At 60.0% G+C, this 22,873-nt stretch overlaps 1 protein-coding gene and 1 long non-coding RNA gene across 3 annotated transcripts in view; one reads left to right on the top strand and one right to left on the bottom strand.

Annotated features, from left to right (window-relative positions):
* The window catches only part of CHD5 (chromodomain helicase DNA binding protein 5), a 59,517-nt gene that overhangs the window by 8,685 nt on the left and 27,959 nt on the right, over positions 1-22,873 (top strand). For both annotated transcript variants that reach the window (XM_081817361.1, XM_081817360.1), the window contains exons 2-17: positions 192-319; positions 5,619-5,798; positions 8,319-8,437; positions 8,959-9,197; positions 10,820-10,944; positions 12,436-12,559; positions 13,085-13,251; positions 13,424-13,645; positions 14,891-15,097; positions 15,311-15,522; positions 17,822-17,953; positions 18,038-18,146; positions 19,161-19,352; positions 19,443-19,643; positions 22,119-22,256; positions 22,333-22,454. In XM_081817361.1, the coding sequence (XP_081673487.1) occupies positions 192-319; positions 5,619-5,798; positions 8,319-8,437; positions 8,959-9,197; positions 10,820-10,944; positions 12,436-12,559; positions 13,085-13,251; positions 13,424-13,645; positions 14,891-15,097; positions 15,311-15,522; positions 17,822-17,953; positions 18,038-18,146; positions 19,161-19,352; positions 19,443-19,643; positions 22,119-22,256; positions 22,333-22,454 (2,617 nt within the window). The remainder of the gene's footprint in view (positions 1-191; positions 320-5,618; positions 5,799-8,318; positions 8,438-8,958; positions 9,198-10,819; positions 10,945-12,435; positions 12,560-13,084; positions 13,252-13,423; positions 13,646-14,890; positions 15,098-15,310; positions 15,523-17,821; positions 17,954-18,037; positions 18,147-19,160; positions 19,353-19,442; positions 19,644-22,118; positions 22,257-22,332; positions 22,455-22,873) is intronic.
* Positions 1,906-4,326, bottom strand: LOC115936629 (uncharacterized). Its single transcript, XR_004072043.2, has 3 exons — positions 3,999-4,326; positions 3,341-3,508; positions 1,906-2,662 (listed from the first exon to the last, which is right to left on the bottom strand). It is a non-coding gene; the product is annotated as an uncharacterized LOC115936629 (long non-coding RNA).

The raw sequence follows: 22,873 nt of genomic DNA, 5'->3' as shown, positions 1-22,873 counted from the left end.
CCGCCTGAGCTGGGACTCCACTCACCGGGTCTGGGCTGGTGGCTCTGAGGGCTTGGGAGGAGGCCGGGGCCCTGTGTGCAGGGAAGGGGGTGCGGAGGAGGCAGGTGGAGGCCTGCGGGGCTGGCTGCCCCACTGGGGGCCTCCCTGAGGGAAGTGGCAGAGTCATCCCCTCCCACTTCTGCCTCCTCCAGAAGAAGAAGATGGGGGCCTCGGAGGCTTTGATGACTATTTCCCTGAGGAGCCCGTGGGCCTTCCCAAGAAGAAGAAATCCAAGAAGCTCAAGGAGAACCGGTCCAAAGGGAAGCGGAAGAAGAAAGAGGTGCGTGGGGGGGGCCCTGCTGGGGTCGGGCCAGTGGGGGGAGGGGGGTCAGGGCCCCGAGGGGTCTTGGCTGCTCTGCTTGGGCCTGCGGGGAAAGGTCCCAGCTGCCCAGGGGGGTGTCCTGAGAGCCGGGTTCGAGTGCGAGACTCCAAAAGCGGCCTGTACAGACTTTGCGCGTCGGATCAGAAATGCCCTGTCCTCTTAAGCGGGACATTCCAGCGTCGTTTATCTTTATGCCACAGAGCATAGATAGTTTGGGGCAGGCAGAAGCCCGCGATGCAGACACAGACCTTCTGGTTGAGGCTTTGACGTGTCGTCCTCACCTCCCAAGACCTGAGGCTCTGTGGACATTGTGGGGGGACGTGGAGTCTAGGATCCTGGGGCCTCGTGCTGTACCCTGTGCCGAGGGCAGGAGCTCCCAGCACAGCCCCCACTCCAAGCGTTTCTCTCTGGCAACTGCTTTCACGGGCACTGGACCTGGATGGGACACCCAGTGCGCTCTAGTCCTTGGTCTCAGGCCTTCCGGCAGGGTCCGCCCAGTTCCCAGATGCAGATGAAGGACCACCAGGGGTGCCCCAGGCAGGGCTGAATGCTCCCTCTCCTTCCTGGGCACACAGTGCAGCAGGACCCTCCCCTCCCCACCCTGCCCTGGCCAGGTAGGAGGCTAGAGGTGGGCCGTGTCTGTAGAGTGGTGTGGCCGGGGCTGGGGGGGCATGGGTTCACGGCTGGGAGGGCCAGTGGTGTCCAAAGCCTGGGAGGGCTGGTCCTTGCCTCCCCTCTACCCAGTGCCAGGCTCACTCAGGTCTCACCCCTCCCTTCTTGCCCGGGGACCTACCTGACGATGTGTGTGTTTGTCTGGGCCCCTCTCTGTGTCTCCCTCTGCTGTTTTGGCCGGAGCTTGGCCTCTGCCTCAGCCACCCCTAGCTCCCTCACTCTCTCCCCTCCTCCTCTCCATTTCTCCTTCCCCTCCAGCCTCATTTCCAACCTCCACCTTCTTCCCTCCCCTCACTTGCTCACCCCCTCTCCTTCCTTCGGCTTCTCACTAGGGATGGAGGGCCGGGTGGATGGGAGGCTTGCAGATGACCGGGTGCCACCTGGCAGGCCCCCAAGGTGACCCTTAGGTCATTGCTGCCCCCTCCCCTGTACTCCTGAGAGCCTGGCTTGGCCAGCTGTCAGATCTTAGAGGGTTTGGAGCGGGCTGTAGCCAGAGAGCAGCATCTTGGCCCCCTGCCCCCACCCGTCCGTCTGCGCCAACCTGGGTTCCCAGGTCATGGGGAGGGGGATTTCACCCTGTGCCCCCCATCATCTCCAACCAGGTGGCCCCAAGATAAGGCGGTGGGTGGAGGCAGAAGAGGGGCTGCGGGGTTTTTTTTGGCGGGGTGGGGGTGGGGGTGGGGACAGGCAGCAAGTCGCGGATCATGATTTACATAAAACAACCGGGCTGTGGCCAGAACCTGAGCATATGTAGATGAAGCTCCTTGTCAGGCCCAGCGCAGGAGGGAGAAATGATTTCAACCTGTACAGCGCGGTTACCATAGCAACCAATTATTCAGTGCTAAATTATAACTGTTTATAACACTCGTGAATGGGAAGGCTCATATTTCATTCTTTCTTTTTCCCTCTCAATCTTGAAGGACCCCAAATTGAGAATGACCAACTCTCTGAATCCTCCCTTTTGAGTGTAAATGCCTCCTTTATCGGGAGATGCGGTGTGTGTTGAGCGCTGGGTGCAGAGGGAAGGGAGAGAGAGATGGGAGGCCCTGATAAAAGGCATCCGCAGAGCTGGGGAGGAGGAAGGGCGGGCAGGGACTGTCCACTTGGGGTCCCTGGGGCCTGCATTGGTGGCATGCTCTGGCCTCAATGGGCTGGGGGTCAGGGCAGAGAGCCCTTCCTCTTACCCCCAGCTCCGCACACATGAAGCCTGGGCGTGGTGTTTTAGGCAGCAGATGGATTCGGTTAGGGACTCGGAGTCCACTAAGACTCTTTGACCACGAGATGCCTCCCCTGCAGTCACGCCTGGGGCGGCCACAGCCCAAAGGACAGCATCAAGGTCAAAGCCCCGACGTGGTCACAGCCCGTGGCGTGGCTTGGGGCTGAGGTTGGTTCAGGGCTTTATTAGGACGGTGTTGCTCTGTGTCTGTGTCTCCTTCCCTGAACGTGGCTTGGCCCCAAACCCCTTCTATAAGTTCCAAGATACTGAACCGGCTGATCTACCCCTGGTTCTCGGTCATTCTTTCCTTCTCGCCACTGGCTGGTGCTGCATGCCTCCAGGTCCTGCTCCTGGGTCACTCCTCTTCATGTCGTTTTTACAACCACTTGCTGCCCTTCCCCTCGCCCCTTGCTCTGCAAGGAAAGATTTTGGGGAGAGAAAAAAGGAGGCCCGGGTCTTGAAGGGTCCAAACAGCTGGATGCAGAGATACGCTGTGGATACCGGCTTATGATGCCAGTGGGAAACCAATCTCCAAAGACCAGTCCTGCACCCCCACCCTCTGCCAGCACCCCCACCCCACCCCAAGCAGCCAGGAGGGCTTCGATGAGATCGGGCTGCAGGAGGGGGTGGGCCCGGGCAGTGTGAACTGCATTTGCTGGGGTGGGTGGAGAAGGCTCTGCTGGAGAGGATCAAGGAACAGGTGGTGAGTTGGGAGAAATGGGGATTCAGAGCTTTCTTTCTGACAAGGCTTTCCCTGATGCAGGCAGGCAGTGGAGGGAGAAGTCTCCCCTGTCCCTAGAATGAGGGGCTGCCACCACTGCCATCTCCTAGGGGGCCACTGGGGCACAGTGAGTGGTGGATGTGCCCCGTGGTAGCTCTCACTCATTGCTTGAGGAGGATCTTGGCCCCCCTGCTCTGCCATTAGCCCTGGAATGGACACTGGTCCAGCCCTCTGGCAGGCTCAGTTTGGGGCCTTTCTCCAGGCCTGGCGTCCATGTTACACACACAGACAGTGAAATCTGCTGGAGGTGCCCTCCTGTCCCTCCCTCCAGCTCCCTCTGGGCCCTATTGCTGTGCCGGCTGCTTCTCACCTTTCCTGCGCTTGGGACACGGCAATGCCTACTTCCCATCAGATGCCCAGGTCAGTCCTCCCTCAGGTGTTGCCACAACAGCCTCTTCCGTCAGCTGCAGGTTGCCCAGCTGCACTGTAGGTGACACCCAGCTGCGGGCACGGTCTCTGCTGTTGACTTAGCCTGGTCCTGATTTGCAGAAACGAGAAGGGTGAGGCTGGTGAGGTCCTTAAGTCTGTCATCTGGCCTGCATCTTTGTCTTCCAAGCAGAGTTGGGGTCAGGGGTGCTTGGGTCTCTCCCATTTCAGAATGTATGCAGCCCCCTCTCACACCATCTCCTTTGTGCCTCTTGCCACCCTTTGTTGAATCCCCCATTTCACAGATGAGGAGGCTGAGGCCAGGCCCTAGTGACTTGCCTGGTTCCAGGCTGGCAAGGGACAGAGCTCCTAGGCCATTCTGTGTCCTGCAGACTCCCTAGGGAGCCCCAGGACCCACAGCCAGTCCACTCGAGTCTCAGCCAAGTGGGTATCGGGCATGGGTCGTCCTGCCTCATTCCCAGTCTGGTGTGTGGGGTCCACCCCGGGGCAGCTTGAGGGCCAGCCCCATGCCCCTCCCTCCGGCCGCCCTACAGCCTCTGTCCGAGGTGCTGAAATTCATGGCAGACTCCTCCCATCCTTACCTTTGCTGGGGTGAGGGCTGGGGTAAAGCCTGCCTCTCAGGTCTCTTCAAGGGTGGTCTCTTGAAACTGGCCGAACGCTACACCCGCGGGGAAAACAGATGTCCCTGTCTGACCCCTGCCTCCCCAGAGGGCTGTAGCAGAGCTGGGAGCTGTGGCCCCAGGGCTCTGCATTGGCATCTGCCCTGGAAGCAGGAGCCCTCGCTAGGCTGTCCTGCCCCAGGCAGGTTCCAGCGGCAGCCAGGACCAGCTTCGCCCCTGGGGCCCCGCAAAGCGAATCAGTATTCCGGGAAACACCCAGTTCCGGAAAGGCGCAGAGGCCCTGCTGTCTGCCAACGGCCAGCCAGCACACTGACTCAGCGGCTTAATGAGCATAAAAGGTTTGGGAGCAGAGAGCCCGGTGGGAGACAGTCGGGAAGTGCAGGGAGCCCGTGGGGGAGTCCTTTCCCAGCTGTATCTTGGGAAGAGCCTCTCTCCTGGGGAAAGACACTCAACTCTTTACAGTGTGCCTGGAAAGGGCAGAGATCCGGTGGGGCCCAAGAGCCTCCAGACAGACCCGCTGCCCTTGCTTCCCCCTTCCCTTCTCCCACCTGCTCTCCTCTTTCCCCTCCCCCATCCTGCCCCTTCCCTACGTCCTCTTCAGCGTTCTTCCCCCTACCTCCCAGTACTGTTTCCCAAGCTCATTTTCCACCTCTCCAGTTCTCTGTCATTTCCGTGCTTCTCTTAGCTCACCTTGAAAACAGTCAACAGCCAGCTCTAAAATGCCAAGCCCCGTGCTGGTAATTGGAGCCTCAGTGCCCAGCCTCTCCGCAGACCCAGGCCCGGAGGGGGCTGGGAAGGGCTCTGCCAGTCCACTTGCATCTGGAGAGGCGGAGAGTAAACAAACAGCTTCCTTGGAGGGGCAGTGTATTTGTGGTGGGGATGATCTGGCTGTGAACGCCCTTATCTCCATAGAAATGGGCCATTTGCTGCCTGTACAGACGGGAAACTAAATCAAGGAAGCCAAGCTTAAGAGCTGCCTAAATTACCTTGTCTCCTCTCGAGATGAAGTGGCGGGGTGGGGGTGGTGGAGAAGGTGGGCTCGGGCCGTAGAAGCTTCTGGAGGGCCCACAGACAGATGAAACTGGGACATGCGGTCTACAGTAATTACAGGTTTCGCTCGACAGGTGCGGCTCCATGGGGTGCACAGGTCTGCACAGAGGTCGGGCGCTGGCTCACACCCCTGGCGCTTTGCCCACCCTGCACTTTGTTTTTTGGCTCCAGACATCACGTCCTGCACAAATTCCCGGGTCCCAGCGCTCTCCCGTCACACTGGTTAAAATCCTCAAGTCCTTAGAAACCTAATTCTGATTGAAGCAGAGCCTGAGCCTCACCCCGGGGCTCTCTAGGCTGGCTGCACCGAACTGGGGGCCCAGCCATCAGGGACGGGATCCTTGCCCAGTGCTGGCTCGGGGCAGCCCCTCGGGCTGGGCTTGTGATGGGCTGTGAGCAGCCGAACGCTGAATGATCCGGAAAGCATGGGCTGACTGTCTGTGCCAGGGGGCCGTGGAGGGCAGTCCTGCCACCCAGGACTCGGTTTTCTTTGGGCCCCTGTTGCCCTGACCATCCTCCTTTCTCTTCCAGGGGAGCAATGATGAGCTGTCAGAAAATGAAGAGGATCTGGAAGAGAAGTCGGAGAGTGAGGGCAGTGACTACTCCCCTAATAAAAAGAAGAAGAAAAAGCTCAAGGACAAGAAGGAGAAAAAAGCCAAGCGAAAAAGGAAGGATGATGACGAGGATGATAATGACGACGGGTGTCTAAAGGTAAAACCCTGAGGCCCGGCTGAAGGGGCCTGGGCTCCAGCAGGATGCCCGGCCTGGATGGGCCAAGGCTTCAAGTCGGTTCTCTGCTTTCTGACCCGGGATCCCCTGCGAGCAAAAGGCCAGAGCATCCTTCCCCCCGCCCACACCGTGTGTGTGTGTGTGTGTGTGTGTGTGTGTGTGTGTGTGTGTGTGTGTGGCTGCTGGGGGCAGGTGGGCCTGTGGGCATGAGCGTGGATGCAAGTGTGCGAGGAACACTGTGCCCAAGTCCTGGAGACGCATTTGAAATAACGATGGATGACATTTAGGAGTTTGGGGGGCATGTGGAGTGGCCTCTTGCTGATGTATTTTCTGCTCCTCTCCTGGAGCGCACAGCTCTGTCTGAGGAGAGTGGTGTTCTGGCTCAAGTTTCGGGTCAGGAGCCTCTCCCTTGGAGCACTCTGGGAGAATAAACCAGCAAATGGAACCTCTGACAGCAAGAAGCGGCCAGACAACTCTGCTTCTGGCAGAAGGGGAACTTTGTTACTCCGCGTGTATTCTGAATTTCTGGCCGCTTGGGCATCCAAGAGGGTGTCCCATGAGCAAGAGTCAGGGCAGCTACGTGGAGGGGCCTGCAGCTCTCCCTGGGGGAAAGCGGCTTCTCTGTGCGTGTGTGGCATGATGCGAAGCAGGTCGAGGCCCCTGGGGTCTCAGAGCCACTGCAGGGCTCCTCGGGGAGGGGACGGGCCCTGGGCCCAGCTCTTGGGCAGCGGCAGATGTCAGTGAGTCGGCATGGCCCCCAAGCTCAGGTTGCGCTAGCGGTGGATTTAAAGATAAGGACTCCGTAAATATCGGTCCTGCTGGGTGAGGCAGAAATGGTGGCCGTCAGCGGCTGAAGTCAGGAAGCACCGTGGTGTCCCGACACCCAGAGGGATTTCATTAGCCAGCAGGTGTGTTGTGAGTCATCTGTGACTGATCATAGCTGAGGGCTGACAGCTTGCAGGATGGACTTGTGGGCACAATCCAGGGTTCTCCCGTGGCACTGTTACCCCCTCAGGCTCACATTGCTCTGCTTCCTGCTGGGAGCAAGGTCCGAGGGGCCTCCAGGAATGGCTGCGTGTCGTGGGGGCAGTTGGGCCATGGGAGGGCGTCCCACAGTGGGGGCCCCGCTGACCAGTCACAGAGAACGGGCGTCCGGAGAGCGCTGGGCAGGCAGGCCTGGTTCTCAGTTCCCGGGACCAAGGGAGGCTGTGTGCACCTCCCGGGTGGTCTTCTGTTGTGGGGGCAGACAGCCCAGCGCCAAGGGGCTTCAGCAGTGATGGGGTTTGCTGGATCGGTGGCCCGGGAGTTGAGAGGCCAGGGGGCTTCCAGCTTGGGGTGTCACCTAGGGCCTGTGTCTTCACATCCTTCACCCTGCCCGTGGGGGGTCAGCTCCCGGCTCAGGCCAGGCACCCTTGTGGCTGAGAATGGGTGTCACTGCAGCTCTGGGCTTCTTGGCCACCCACGGTGCCCTCCAGCAGCTGGGAAAGCAGGCCTGAGTCCTCGCACATTGTCCACATGGGAGACCCAGTGGCACCGGGCCAATGACTGCTCCTGGGTGTGGCGAGTGCTGATTGGCTGAATGGGTCAGTGGGTGGGGCTGGGGCAGGGCTGCCTGGAACCAGGGCCACCGCGGGCAGGAGCGGCCCTGTTCCAAGCACTTGTGCTAACTTGTTCCCTCCTGGGAGGCAGGTGCTGTTATCCCGTTCTACAGACGGGGAAACAGACATAGCGGGGTGAAGTAGCTTGTCCACTGTCGCTGCCCGTGCGGGGTAGAGCTGGGATTAGAACCAGGGTCTGTCTGGCTCTAGAGGCCAAGCTCGTAGCCGCACCCCCACCCCCACCCCCACCCACCTCAGCCGGCCAGGCTGTCTGGAGAGCTCGCTGTGTGCCCTTGGGGAGTCACACGCCTCCTCGGGCCTCAATGCCCCATCTGGAAAGCGAGCAGTAGCCAAGGGACCCCCTCACGTGTCTGCCTTCAGCTGGGCCCTTGTCCCATGCCCCCACCCTGGCCCTGGAAGCAGGGGAGCATCAGCCTGTCATTTCATGGGGTCCATGCGTGACTCTACCAGGGACATCTGGAGGCAGCCTCATTTCTCCCCAGCATGCCTCAGGCAGCCCTTCAGCCCTGCTGCCTCCCCAGGGACAGCTGCCCTTTTGGCTAGGCCTGCAGGCTGCTCTTCTGGCCTGGTGCCCAAATTCCCAGAACACATTCCTCCCAGAGAATGAGTTCTGTTACTGCTTCTGCCCTGGGTGTGCACAGAGCCTCCCCCCCAGAGCCCCTACACTAAACCCCCAGGCTTGGCCCTGCACCCCCTCATGAGCTGGTGCCTGAGCCATTCCCACTGATGAAGGGGGGGCGGGCTGGGAAGCGGAGGGTGGGTAGGAACTGCAGACACAGCCTCCCCACCCATTCTGAGACCTCCTGGGTGGGGGCTCTGGGGGTGGGGGTGCATGTCAGAGGGACTCTGCGCTGACCCCCACCTCTGGCCTGGGTGTCCCTAGGAGCCCAAGTCCTCGGGGCAGCTGATGGCCGAGTGGGGCCTGGATGACGTGGAGTACCTGTTCTCGGAGGCGGACTACCACACGCTGACCAACTACAAGGCCTTCAGCCAGTTCCTCAGGTGGGCCACACTGCCAGCCACCGTGGCCAGCGTCCATGGGAACTGCCAAGCTGGGGGACAGAGCCCCAGGCTCCTGGGGTGCAGGGGGGCCATCAGGCTGACGCCAACCCTGGGCAGAACCCCTTTCATTTTTAACAGATGGTCCCGCCTTCTCTTGCTTGCCCCGAGCCCCGGGATGGTGGTCCTGGTCAATCCCCAGGGCCTTAAGCCCTCATGGCCTGTCTCAGCTCTGGAAGAAATGGGGCCGGACACCCAGTGGCCCACGGGAGGCTCTTCCCCCTGGTCCCTCAGGTGGTACAGGGTCTGGAAACCCAACTAGAAGATTGCCAACCACATAAATAGGGAATCAGGAGTGTTTGGGTGTGGACTGGAGTCTCAGGCTGTGTCCTCTCCCCTGCGCCCTGCCTCGCTTCCTGCTCAGTTTTCCCAGCCTGGAACATGGGAGCATGGGAGAAGAAGGGGGTGCCTGGGTCCTCGGGGGGGTCTCATCCCCTCCACGGCGGTGCTTTCACCCCACACAGGCCGCTCATTGCCAAGAAGAACCCGAAGATCCCCATGTCCAAAATGATGACCGTTCTGGGAGCCAAGTGGCGGGAGTTCAGCGCCAACAACCCTTTCAAGGGGAGCTCGGCAGCAGCAGCTGCAGCAGCGGTGGCCGCGGCCGTGGAGACCGTCACCATCGCCCCTCCGCTGGCCGTCAGCCCCCAGCAGGCACCCCAGCCTGTACCTATGCGCAAGGCCAAGACCAAGGAGGGCAAGGGTAAGGCTGTGGGGGGTGGGCACTCAGCCCTGCCGGCAGAGTCGCAGCCCAGACCCTATAGCCTCGGGCAGCGGGGACAGGCTTTACCAAGGACCCAGTGCCTTGGTTGACCTTGGACCCCCTCGCCCTTTCTCAGCTGTATTGTGGCTTCGTAGCTTTTGTCCTGCTTCCCCTTTGGGGGCTGGGGTGAAACAGGAGACAGTGTGCTCGGAGCTTTGGGACTCTTGCACCTGGCCCCCTCCGACTTGGCATGCAGGGAGGGGCAGGGGAGGCCCATGCTGCTGGGAGTCGGGGGGCTCTTGAGTTTGAGCAGAAAGGTTCCAAGGTTAGCCCACTGACCCCTCTTGTCTGGGTACCCAGCCCTCGGGGTAATGGACGTGCATGAGTGTGGTGGTGGTCAGGGCCGGCTTCCCTGGGAGGAAGCACCTGACGAAATCGGACTCAGTGGTGGGTGTCTGGTGTCTGGGGGAGAATAGGGACAGCAGAGGCTCTCTGTGACTTCAAGTCCCCTGGGGAGGGACCTTGCCTAGGTGGAGGATTTCTGGCCCCATTGGGGTAGAGACATGCATCTCCCCAGGGTGCTCAAAGGTGGGGTTGCCAGCAGCTCAGCCTTTCTGGATACTGATTGGATTCTGATGGGGGGGCTCTGGGGGCTCTGGGGACCCATTGTTGCAGCCCCAAGGAGCTTTGGTTTCTGGAATGATGTACCCCTTTCCAGGTCTCTGCGGGGGCCCGGTGAGCAGAGTGACATGGGGTTTAGAGCCTACTCCTGCTCTCCTTCCTCGCCGTCCCCTGTCCTGGGCCTCCCCAGCCTGCCTTGCTTTCTCATTTCCTCTTGGGCTCTAGCCATTGAGCTATTGATTCCCTGAGCTGCCCATTCAGAGCCTGAAAAATTGAAATAGATTTTCCGTGGCGCCACAGAGGTTACAGCTGGGCTCCCAGCCCCATCTGTGTGTGATACGGCTGGAGGAGGGCCCGGGGCAAGGCCACGTGCCACCAGGGCCCCATCTTCCCTGCTCAGCCCGGTGGGAGAGGCTGCTGAGGGGTCATTTCTCCCCAGGTGGCTAATTATCCTGTGGCTGTCTCCAAAAAAACAGCCTCAACCCTGCTGGCCACCTGGGAGCTGGTGTTTGTGGTGGGTGATGGGCACAGGTCGGGGGCAGTCCTGAGTGGTGCCAGCGTTGCCTGGGCCCGGGGATGACCTGGAGGCTGGCGGCTGGGGAAAGGCCTTCTTGCCCTCCAGGGCCCACGTTTGGACAACAGAGGGGTGGGTGTGCCCTTGGTGGCCCTGCTGGCCACCGGGGCCCATGGCTTCATTGGGGACAGCTCTTTTTGGGGGAGTTGGGATAGGACAGGGCTGTCCCCAAGATGGCTGGCAGTTCTGCCATTCATGGAACCAGGGCACTGGTGGCCAGAGCAGAGACGGAGTGGGGGCTACTTGCTGGCTCCCCCTTGCTTGCTGTGTCACTCTTATGCAAGGACTCACTCCTCAGCCTTCTCATCTGGAAAGGGGCAGTGGCAGAGTGACCCTTCCCTTGTGTAGTCCCTGGGGGGCTGACTGAAATCATGGCACTGGGCGAGCGAGCCGCGGCAGGTGTGGATTATCCACTGTCACTTTGCAGGGCCAGGAGTGAGGAAGAAGATCAAAGGGTCCAAGGATGCGAAGAAAAAGGGCAAGGGGAGAAAGGTAGCCGGGCTCAAGTTCCGCTTTGGAGGGATCAGCAACAAGAGGAAGAAAGGCTCCTCGGTGAGTGTGTGTGTGTGTGTGTGTGTGTGAGAAGGTGGACTGGAATGTGTGTGAGCGTGAATGGGAATGTGGATTTGTGAGCGTGAGTGTAGGAGTGTATAAATGTGTGAGTGGACTGGAATGTGTGTGAGCATGAGTGTGTGTGAATAGGAGCATGTGTATTTGTGAACATGAGTGTGAGTATGTAAATGTGAGTGGACTGGAATGTGTGTGAGCATGAGTGTGTGTGAATGGGAATGCATGTATCTGTGAGCATGAGTGTGTGAGTGTGTAAATGTGTGAGTGTGTGATAGGGTGGACTGGGATATGTGAGTGTGAGAGACAGAGAGACCACATGTACTTGGCCATGTGCATGGGTGTGTGAGCAGCCTTCAGATGCATTCTGCATGTGTGTGAACGTGTGTGCCATGTGAAGGCAGGGTGACTGGAATGCAGGGCTGTTAGTCCACTCTCCTGAATCAGGACTCTGGGCAGGGAGCTCCCCTGTCTACCTTGCTGGACTGAGGGCTCAGTTCTGGCTCTGCTCCATCTGGGTAGCAGGTGGGAGAGTCAGCTGGCCCTTAAGAGTCCTGATGGGGCCTGCATGACCAGGTCTCCTTGGAGGCTGGGCCTCAGGAAGGTGGCATGTAGGCAGGATCAGGCTGGGCTGGAGCTCTGACCCTCCCTTGCCCTTCCAGGGCCAGCTCTGGCACCAGGTTCAGACTGACCCTAAGTCCCCATCTGAGCCTTTGGCAACTCCCTTCTCTATGGAGAGGGGAGCATTCATACCCTCCCCCATCCCCACAGGGCACCTGTTTCCCATACCTTGCCCCATCTCTGTAGAGGGGCAGAGTTGGAAGCCATTTCTTTGTCCCTTGGTAGAGGCAAATGACAGGATTTGAGTTTAGCTGCTCCAGAGGGGAGCACGGAGCAGCAGGTGTGACCCAGCCTGGAGCTGGTGCTCCAGCTCAGCTCAGCAAATATTTGTTGAGCACATTTTTGTGTGCTTGGCTCTCGGCTCAGCCACGGTGGGCCCTGCTCCGGAGGTGTTCACAGTCTGGAGGGTGTTTGGGAGATACACTGGGAGAGAGCTAATGACAGGCAGATGGGACAGACCAGACCTGGCACACAGGCTGTGCAACAGGTCCAGTTAAGGAGAAATTTGGGAAGGCTCCTTGGAGGAGGTGTTTAGGGCTTTTCCTTGAGGGAGGTGTAGGAGTTTGGCAGGGTGGAGAGCAGGGCCTGGGGGAAAGGTATGGGAAATGTGGGTTGTGTCTGAGGGCTGGAGAGCAGGGCTTGGGGAAGGTGGTAGGACATCAGGTTAGACTGGTGGGTGGGACCTTTGGGGTTTCTAACCAGGTGGAGATGAGATGAACCACAGAGAACACCGTGCCTCTGGAGCCTCCACCATGCCCTGCCCTACCCCATCCTCTGCCCAAGCCAGTGAGGCCCTTGGGATGAGTCCCCAGGGGGGGCTCTAGACTCACCATTCCCCCCCCCCCCCGCCCGCAGAGCGAGGAAGATGAGCGGGAGGAGTCAGACTTCGACAGCGCCAGCATCCACAGCTCCTCCATGCGCTCTGAGGGCTCCACAGCCCTGGGGAAGAAGAGCAAGAGGCGGCGCAAGAAGAAGAGGAGTAGGACTTCCCGGGGTTCCATGGCTGTCCTGGTAGAAGGGGTGGGGTGCAGAGCCCCCCTTGGTTAGCAGGGGAGGCCATCCTCATGCCTCAGCCTCTCCTGGCCTCGGCCAGGCAGTTCACCTGTGTTTCCTCACCCCGTTGGTCTCTGTGGTCAGGGGAGGGGTCTTGTCCCAGTGAGGCTAAATTAGGGACTTTTGGTGTAGGCCCCCTGGGGGCGTTTGCACAGGAGAAGGAACTGCTTCTTAACCTCCTGCAAAATCCACCCTCTAACCCATTATCCCCTCCCTCCCAGCCCCCCACCCATCCTCCTCCCTCCCTCCCTTTTACTTCCAACCCTCTCTCCACCCCTTTACCCCCTCAGCCTTTCCTCAGACATTTATTCACCCCACCTGTCCATCCACCATCCATTCATCCAACACCTATTAAACACCTACCGGGGACCGGTCCAGCCTGGGGTGGAGATTGGTTGGGCATTGGGAGTGGGGACCAGGTCCTCCACGACCGCCTCTGCCCCCTCCCCAGTTGACGATGGTGATGGCTACGAGACGGACCACCAGGACTACTGTGAGGTGTGCCAGCAGGGCGGGGAGATTATCCTGTGTGACACCTGCCCGCGGGCCTACCACCTCGTCTGCCTTGATCCAGAGCTGGAGAAGGCTCCCGAGGGCAAGTGGAGCTGTCCCCACTGTGTAAGCCCGTGGCAGAGGCTCTGGGGCGGGGGCGCGGCCGGTGCCTGGCTCCCGGATCGCGCAGCCAGTGGGGAGGTGTAGAATGGGAGAGGCACGCGCGGGAGGGAGGGAGTCGCACCGTGCTGGAGGGGGGCCCGGCCCGAGGTGCCTCCACCCGGATTCTCCCCTCCAGGAGAAGGAGGGGATCCAGTGGGAGCCAAAGGACGACGAGGACGACGAGGAGGAGGGCGGCTGCGAGGAGGAGGAGGACGACCACATGGAGTTCTGCCGCGTGTGCAAGGACGGGGGTGAACTGCTCTGCTGCGACGCGTGCCCCTCCTCCTACCACCTGCACTGCCTCAACCCGCCGCTGCCCGAGATCCCAAACGGTGAATGGCTCTGCCCGCGCTGTACTGTGAGTGTTACGCCCGCCCCGCGACGCCCGCGCCGCCCGCGCCGCCCCACCCCAGGCCCCTCTCCCGGCACCTCACTGCCCCGCCCACCGAGACCACGCCCCCAGCAGGCCCTGCCCACAAAGGCCTCGCTTCCACCGGCCCGGGCCACGCCCACCCACAAGCCCCGCCCGCGCCTCTCCAGGCCACGCCCCGCCAGCGCAGCCCCGTCCACCAAAGGCTCTGCCTCCGTAGGGCTAAGCCCCGCCCACCCACAAAAGCCCCGCCCACCGAGGGCCCGGTCTCTGCCGGCCCAGGCCCGATCCGCGACGTTCTGGGCCCCACCCCTTGCAGTGTCCACCGGAGTCCCCGCCCACCACAGTGCCCCCCCCACCCCCGAGTCCCGCCCCCCCGCCTCACTAAGACCCTCTCTGCGTCTCGACCCCGTTGAGACCCAGACGCAGTTTTCCCTGAGCCGTAGTGAAGAGATAGGTGGTGGTAACCCTACCACCCCCCTCACAGCCGCTGTGGGTCGGGGATCCCTTTACCGCTCTCCGAGTTGCGAGTTGCCGAGTACTGGCCTTTGTCATTCCCGTTTTTAGATGATAAAACGGGCTCAGGGAGTAAGGTGACTTGTCTCAAGCCGCACAGCAGAACTGCCCACTCAGACCCTCCCTGGACCTGCCTCCTGTCCCAGGGCTGGGGGCGGTGAGAGGGCAGGAGGCAGGGAGAGGAGAGCACCCCCCACCCCACCCCTGGTGGCTGTATGCATTAGAAGGCCCCCATGCTCCCAGTTGTCCCCCAGGCCCACCCCCAGTGCTGGATTTCCCACCCTCTGGATCCTGGGCTGTGCTGTGGCCAGCCCCAGTCCCCGGTGTGCATCTGGGCTTCTGGCGTGCGTGTGCGTGCGTGTGCGTGCATGTGCACACACCCATGTTGCCCATCTCCTGTGTGTGCAGCATGTGCGGGCTCCTGAGGACAGGGCAGTATTGTGGAGTCACGGTGGTGCTGACCTGGGGAGCAGGGCAGCTTGTTGGAGAGAGCCTTGGGACAGCCTGATGTCCCCAGAGCCTCAGGGTGGGGCGCTTTGGCTAAGCCTTGAACTTGGGGATCCTCCTCTGTCCACAGTGCCCCCCAGAGCCTCAGGGTGGGGCGCTTTGGCTAAGCCTTGAACTTGGGGATCCTCCTCTGTCCACAGTGCCCCCCAGAGCCTCAGGGTGGGGCGCTTTGGCTAAGCCTTGAACTTGGGGATCCTCCTCGGTCCACAGTGCCCCCCGCTGAAAGGCAAAGTCCAGCGGATCCTACACTGGAGGTGGACAGAGCCCCCCGCCCCCTTCATGGTGGGGCTGCCGGGGTCCGACGTGGAGCCTGGTGTTCCCCCACCCAAGCCCCTGGAGGGCATTCCGGAGAGAGAGTTCTTCGTCAAGTGGGCTGGGCTCTCCTACTGGCATTGCTCCTGGGTGAAGGAGCTTCAGGTGAGGCCCCCCGGAACGGGCAGGTATGGCTGCGCTGAGGCCCTGCTCCTGAGAGGGGCTGCCTGGCGCTGAGTGGGGGGCACTGTCGGGAGGCAGGAGGGGGAGGCTGAAGGGGAGGTTGTCCTGCGTGCGACCCCGGCTGGGGGGCCGGCTCGGGGACATGGGGGAGCCGTGGCCCATCCGCCCCCATGACCTGTGCTGCTGTGCAAGCAGCTGGAGCTATACCACACGGTCATGTACCGCAACTACCAAAGAAAGAACGACATGGACGAGCCGCCGCCCTTTGACTACGGCTCTGGCGATGAGGATGGCAAGAGCGAGAAAAGGAAGAACAAGGACCCTCTCTATGCCAAGATGGAGGAGCGCTTCTACCGCTACGGCATCAAGCCCGAGTGGATGATGATCCACCGCATCCTGAACCACAGGTGGGTGCCCGGGGAGGTGGCCGCAGGTCGGGGACGCAGCAGCTCCTGCACTCTGTGGAATGGGCGCGGGGCTGCGTGTGCGTGTGGTGGGGGCGGGAAGAAGAGATGGTGGGCCCCCACTGTCGGCGATTTGACTGCCCGGCTGGAGGGGGTCGCCTGATGCACGCAGGCACATGCATGCGCGTGTGTTCTTACTCATGGTGGGAGTACAGCTCCGAAGTCATATGGGTAAAGGGGCAACTTCATGAACAGCCTGTGGCACTTGCACGGAGTGGGACCATCAGCGGGTCAGGATGCTTGTGCTCCCGGGCTTCTGCCAGACCCAGGGCCCTGATACCTGAAGGAGGGTCCTGGGGACAAAGGTGGCATCAAGTGTGGGGCTGTATGCACAGTTGATCCTCCTTTAGAACAACAACTAACACTACTGAGCACTATCTACCCTGACACGTACACATTTCATTTCTACCTCTTTTATTGAGGTGCAGACAGGCACAGCGAAGTTAAGTTACTTGCTCAAAGTCACACAGCCAAGAGGCGGTGGAGGTGGGATTTGAACCTAGTGGGTTAGGAGGGTAGGACTTGCTTTCTTAGCCACTATCCCAAACCCCCATGCCCTGAGACAACTCTTGGTTGAGAAATCTGGAAACGCCCCGGGTGACAGTGATCAGAGGCTGCAGAAAGCTGGACGGAGACCAGGGCAGGAAGCCTGTGGACCCCTGGAGTGTGGCTTTGGTTTGGGGAGCAGTGGGAGCTCTGGCTGATTCTTGAGCTCAGGTGCTTGAGAACCAGCAGTGGCCGACAGGCGGGTGCAGGGGGAGGCTCGGAGCCTTCACTTGCCTCCCGGTCTTGACCTGATGGGCCCTGCCTGGGAGGGGCTTAGGGCCAGCCGACCACAGGTGTCCTGAGTGGCGGGAGCTGGGTAGTGCAGAGGTTAAGAACCTGAGCCAGGCCCAGATTCTTACCCTGGCTCCCCGTTTTCTGGGCTCTGTGCCTCTGTGTTTCTCATGTGAATTGGGATCACGAGAGAACCCCGCAGGGCTGTGGCAAGGGCCGAGGGAGCATGCCAGCCCCGCTAGAACAGCCCTCAGTAAGCAGCGGGCAGGCAGGGCTAGAAAAGCTGCCTGCCCTCTGCCTATCCCCAGCCCTCACTGAGAGCAACTCTTTTTTTTTTTTTTTTTTGAGAGAGAGAGAGAGAGAGAGTGCGCTCGCACGAGAGAGCATGAGTCGGGGGAGGGGCAGAGGGAGAGGGAGAAGCAGACTCCCCGCTGAGCGTGGAGCCTGGGACACACGGGACACACGGGGCTCGATGCGGGGCTTGATCCCAGGACCCTGAGATCATGACTTGAGCTGAAGTCAGACGTTTAACCGACTGAGCCGCCCAGGCGCCCCCGAGAACAACTCATGAAAAGAGGGTTAGATCCTATGCAAACCTGAGTGCCCCCTCCACTGAACTGACCCAAGTTTTTTTTACCTTTATTAAACTGCATTTTAAAAACATATATGGCAATCTTCCTACCTCCAAGGCAGGGCAGGTGAATTTTCCGCACATTTATTACCCCAAGTCTGAGTAATGACTATTTATTAAAAAAAAACATCAGTTTCCATGGCGATGGGGGTTGGTCTTTCTCTTAAAGGTCCCCAGGCTAGCTGCAGCCCCAGCCCTTTTGGGGAGCCATGGCTCCCCTACCGCACTGTGCTCCCCAAGCTTGGTCACCCACTCAGCTCAGGGTGGGTGGGAGGCTTCGAGGACCATCCCAGCAGCCAGAATCAAGCTGAAGAGTAAGGTGCTTCTCTGGAGCACCCCTTCTGGGCTGCTAGCTTGCTCATCAAGTCCCCGCGTCCCCAGGGGTCTCCAGAAGAGGTCATCCCCCCTCACGTGTGGGAATCTGTCCTAATTTACTTGGCAGAGATGGGACCAGGATGGGCATGCCTCTGGTCCTTTGAATTTTTTAAGTGAAAATAGAAAGGCCTAGGGTCAGGGGAGAGGACTGTCCAACTCAGAAATGCAGAATTCCGGTGTCCAGACCCCCTGCCTGGATGGGACGCCTCACTGTGAGGGGGGATGGGAATGTCGCTGGCTCTTAGCTCCTCTGTGAGCATGGCCTCTCACCTGTCCCTCTCGGGCTCTGCCACCCCCCCGGGCCCTCATGCCTCGCACTAGCTCCCCAGGGCCTGTGGGAGTTGGGGGTTTTGCATCCTGTGAGGTGTCCTTTTGGACTCCCCCTGCAGCTCCCCCGCACCCCGCAGCCCCTCTCCCAGCGGCCTGCCCCTCCCCCACCACCTGTGTGCTGTGTTGCAGCTTCGACAAGAAGGGGGATGTGCACTACCTGATCAAGTGGAAAGACCTGCCCTATGACCAGTGCACCTGGGAGATCGACGACATCGACATCCCCTACTATGACAACCTGAAGCAGGCCTACTGGGGCCACAGGTGCGTGGGCCGCAGGGCTGTCCCCAGGCTGCCGCCTCCTGCTGGCCCGAGCTTGGCTCATCCGCCTCCCCTGCTCTTTCCCAGGGAGCTGATGCTGGGTGAGGATGCTAGGCTGCCCAAGAGGCTGGTCAAGAAGGGCAAGAAGCTGAAGGATGATAAACAGGAGAAGCCACCAGACACACCCATTGTGGATGTGAGCAGGGAGCGGGGGATGGGGTGGGGTTGCTGGGTCCTGCCACCTCAGGCTTGGCCGTGGAGGATGGAGTGTCCTGCGGGAGCGGAGTGCCAGGGCCCGTCTGGTTCCGTCCACTTCAGCCCGACAGCTGACAGGACAAGGTGACGAAGACCCAGGCCCTCCCCGCCGGGGAGAGCTCAACCCCGGGGTCTGGGTCCGCCAGCCTGATGCAGAGGGGCAGCTCCCGGGGGACAGAGGCCTTGGCCTCCTGTGAGTTTGAACTGTGGGTTACCTGTGCACAAACTGGGGAGCACATAGTCTCTGCTCAGCATACAAAATATATCCCCCAGCTGGCCCCACCCCCAGCTGTGAGCCCATCAGGGTGTGGAAGGTTGACCTTTATCCATTTAGCAAACTTCTCTGGGGTGTCTGCCAGCTGTTGGAACAAGGACTCTGGCCCCATGTCAAGAAGTGTCCATCTCCCCCGGGCCCATAGAACATGGGGGTTCAACCTGGAGCTGGGGATTGCCAGGGAAGGGCAAATCGGCCTGGAACATCTGGAGGACTTCATGGGGGAGGCAGTCTTGAGCTGCAGGCTATAAAGGACACAGAGGGTGATGTTTAGGATCAAGGGGAGGAAGCACCTCAGGCATGCACCAAACATGTTGACCAAGTGTCCACCATGTCCCAGGTATCACGTGGGGCACAGAGGCAGCAGCGGGGAACAGGACGAGTGTGATGACCACAACCTGGGCTCAAAGTCAGAGAATCCAACAATCAGGAAACGACCCCACTGGAAACGTACAGGGCTGCCCCAGGAGGACATGGGAACACCTAAGCCAGACTGGGAGTCAGGGAGGGCTTCCTGAAGGAAGAGGTGCTCCAGCCAAGACCTGAAGGATGAATAAGTTGGCAGGGATGAGAGGAGTGAGAACAGTATTGCGGGCGGAAGGAATAGTGTGTGCCAAGCCCTGGGGCTGGGCTGCGGTGCCCAGGGTTCAGGGTGTGTCTGGACCTCTGCCCCCTCTGCAGCCCACGGTCAAGTTTGACAAGCAGCCTTGGTACATTGACTCCACGGGAGGCACACTGCACCCATACCAGCTGGAGGGCCTCAACTGGCTGCGCTTCTCCTGGGCCCAGGGCACAGACACCATCCTGGCTGATGAGATGGGGCTGGGCAAGACTGTGCAGACCATCGTCTTCCTCTACTCCCTGTACAAGGAGGTGCGCGGGCCAGGGCGGGGGTCCCGGGAGGGGGTGGCCAGCACTGGCCGAGGGCAGGCAGCCCCACCGCTTCTGTCTGCCTGTCTCCAGGGGCACTCCAAGGGGCCCTACCTGGTCAGCGCGCCCCTGTCCACCATCATCAACTGGGAGCGTGAGTTTGAGATGTGGGCACCTGACTTCTATGTGGTCACCTACACGGGGGACAAGGAGAGCCGCTCCGTGATCCGGGAGAATGAGTTTTCTTTTGAGGACAACGCCATTCGGAGTGGGAAGAAGGTGTTCCGCATGAAGGTGAGTGCCCCTCATCCTCGGGGGTACCCCAGAAAGGCTCCTGGTCCTGATCCAGATGATCTCATCGCAACTGATTATCCCTGCAAGGACCATCGCTCCTAAACGGGTCACATCCTGAGGGGCTGGGTGGACACGGATTTGGGGGGGGGTGCACAATTTAACCTAGTACATCAGCTGTGTGACCTCTCTGTGCCTCAAATTCTTCTCAGCAAACTGAGCTAACAGACCCAGCCCCCAGAGTTGTGGAGGGTTGACTGAGCTAGGCAGGGTCTCTCAGTCTTGACTGTGTCCACGGGTCACTGTGGGTCTTGTTGAAGAGCAGGTTCTGATCCTGCAGCTCTGGGGTGGGGCCTGAGACTCTGCATTTGTGACAAAGTCCCAGGAGATGTGGATGCCTCTGATCCCCAGTCTGCACTTTGAGGAACACTCAGGATCGTGGTGGCACATGGTAGGCCCTTAACTCATCTTAGCACTTACGTTAGCTGTGGCACTGGGGGGCTGACAGTCGCCTCCCAGGAGCCCGGGGGGTTCTTACACCAGCCTGCTCTAGCATCTTGGAACAGCTGTGGCCCCAGGGCATGCCGGGTAACTATTTGTTGGATGAGGGGATGACTCAGTGACCCCAGAGGGGTCAGACGATGGGCCTGAGGGACAGTCACAGAAAACCTCTCCTGAGCTCACGCTGGGGCCCTGTGACGTGCTGGACACTCTGCAGACTCATCGCTTTTATTTTTACACTTGATCTTAGCCAAAAGGCCGAGAAGCGATAAAAGTTGTGGTAAAATAGGGGTGCCTGGGTGGCTCAGTCAGTTAAGCGTCCAACTCTTGGTTTCAGCTCAGGTCTGATCTCAGGGCTGTGAGATCAAGCCCCACGTCGGGCTCTGCGCTCAGTGTGGTGTCTGCTTGGGTTTCTCTCCCTCTTCCTCTGCCCCTCCCCACTGCGCACGCGCGCTCTCTCTCTCTCTCAAATAAATCTTAAGAAACCAATAAAAATAAAAAATTGTGGTAAAATACACAAACATAAAAATCTACTGCCGTAACCATTTTGAGGTGTGCAGTTCAGGGGCATTAAGTACGTTCACCTTTTCCGGGCAACCATCACCATCCTCCGCCTCCAGAACCTTGTCATCTTGCAAAACCAAAACTCGGTCCCCAGCAAGCAGGAACTCCCGCCCCCCTGCCCAGCTCCTGGCACCCACCCAGCTCTCTCCCTCTGTGATGTTGATACTCTCAGTACCTCGTTCAAGTGGAATGGTATAGCATATCCTTTTTTGTGACCGGTTCCCTCGCCGAGCAGAACGTCATCAAACTCATCCCTGTGGTAACACGGGGTCCGAATGTCCTTCCTTCTTAAGGCCGAATAACGTCCCACTGTGTGAAAAGACCGCATTTTGAAATCTGTATGCATTCATCTATTCACAGACGCTTGGGTTGTTTCCACATTTTGGCTCTTGTGGAAATGCCATAAATGTGGACGTGCCAACATTTGTTCAAATCCCTGCTTCTGCTTCTTTGGGGCCTTTTGGGTCATACCCTGAATGGCAGTGTTGGATCTTGGGAGGACTCCGTGTGTCATTTTGTGAGGAACAGCCTGTGCTGTTTGGATTCTCGTGGCATTCCTCACGTAGACAGGATTGCGCCCTTTTTACCAGAAGGGAGACCAAGGCTCGGGAGGTTATTTAACTTGACTGAGGTCTAGCTCCAAAGGACAGGGCTGGGTGCAAACCCAGAGATGCCCCTCTGCCCCTCTCTGGTCCCTTCCCACAGGGACGCCGGTCGCGGGGATAGCCAGGCTTGGTTTGGCCAGGACGGGCTCCCTCCTTTGTGGGGCCCAGTGAAGGACAAAGATATGGGGCCCCTGGTTCAAGTGCAGGAAACAGCTTTTCCCATTATTCCGTGCTCCTCCTCTCTCCATGATGGTGGTTTTTATTGGCTATTTAATGTCATGTCCCTCAGCTTGGGGCTGCTCTCGGGGTGAATGCCCCTTCTGCCCGGGCCTGTTCCCCACGAGGTTGTGAGGCGTCGGTGTTTGCTGGGCAGGGCAGCCGGGGCTCCACCATCCCCAACCATATAATGACTACGAATTTCAAGTTGGCAACTGCAGAGCGTTTAAACCCGAGGGTGAGGACCACTTCTCTGTTCGAATCCTCACTCTGCCATCCATTGGCCACAGGGACCCGGGGGATCTTACCCAGCCTGAGACCCCGCGCGCTGTAAATGGGGACAGGGACGGCGTAGCGGGAGCGGCCTGTGAGGATGAGCGGGGCGTGAAGAGCTCAGCGCGGGCTTGCTCCCCGTGGCTGTCCATCCATGGTCGTGCGGGGCTCTGGGCCTCAGCTGACCCCTCTGCCCTTCCTCTCAGTCCCAGGGCCTCCCTGGGCTCTTTGGGGGAGGTCCTGTCCACCCCTCCTCCATGCCTCCTTGTCTCTGGAGACCCTACCTGCTCCCCTCCCAGATGCTCTTCTCCCCCTCCAGAAAGAAGTGCAGATCAAATTTCATGTCCTGCTCACCTCCTACGAGCTCATCACCATCGACCAGGCCATTCTGGGCTCCATCGAGTGGGCCTGCCTAGTGGTGGACGAGGCCCACCGGCTCAAGAACAACCAGTCCAAGGTAGGTGGTGCTGGGTGCCGGCTGCTGGCCCCTGGAGCCGCCCCGCTCCCCCTGACGGGCCTCCTCTCCCCCAAAGTTCTTTAGGGTCTTGAACAGCTACAAGATCGATTACAAGCTGCTGCTGACGGGGACCCCCCTTCAGAACAACCTAGAGGAGCTGTTCCATCTCCTCAACTTCCTGACTCCAGAGAGGTTCAAGTGAGTCAGTGGGCCCGGCCAGGGTGGGGGCAGGCGGGCAGCCAGGGGAGAAGTGTCAGGGTCCGAGGCTGGTGCCGGGGCTCCTTGCTGGAACTTGGTTTCCTCATCAGTAAAATGGAAGCGTTAGCAAGCCCACCTCAAGTGACCTGCGCAGGAGGGGCCGTGGTGCCGCATGCACAGAGTGCTCGGGGGACAGCAGCTGCCCCGAATATGGCGACTGTTCCTCGGCTCTGCCCCAGGAGAACCCCGGGGGTCCTCTGGGACTCCTGTCCTTGCCCCCATACCCTGGCTTGTTCTTTCCTCTCCACGGAAACCCCAGTGACCGCACGGGTGACCGTGATGGGGGCAGAAGATGGGGGTGCTGGCAGATATGGGGGCAAACACAGAGCCCCGGCCAGTGGGAGTCCTGGGGTCTCCTT

The sequence above is a fragment of the Leptonychotes weddellii genome, chromosome 4, assembly GCF_054177405.1.
Source record: "Leptonychotes weddellii isolate Sample4059 chromosome 4, ASM5417740v2, whole genome shotgun sequence".
Taxonomy (NCBI): domain Eukaryota; kingdom Metazoa; phylum Chordata; class Mammalia; order Carnivora; family Phocidae; genus Leptonychotes; species Leptonychotes weddellii.
This window is presented reverse-complemented; position numbering and strand designations above follow the sequence as displayed.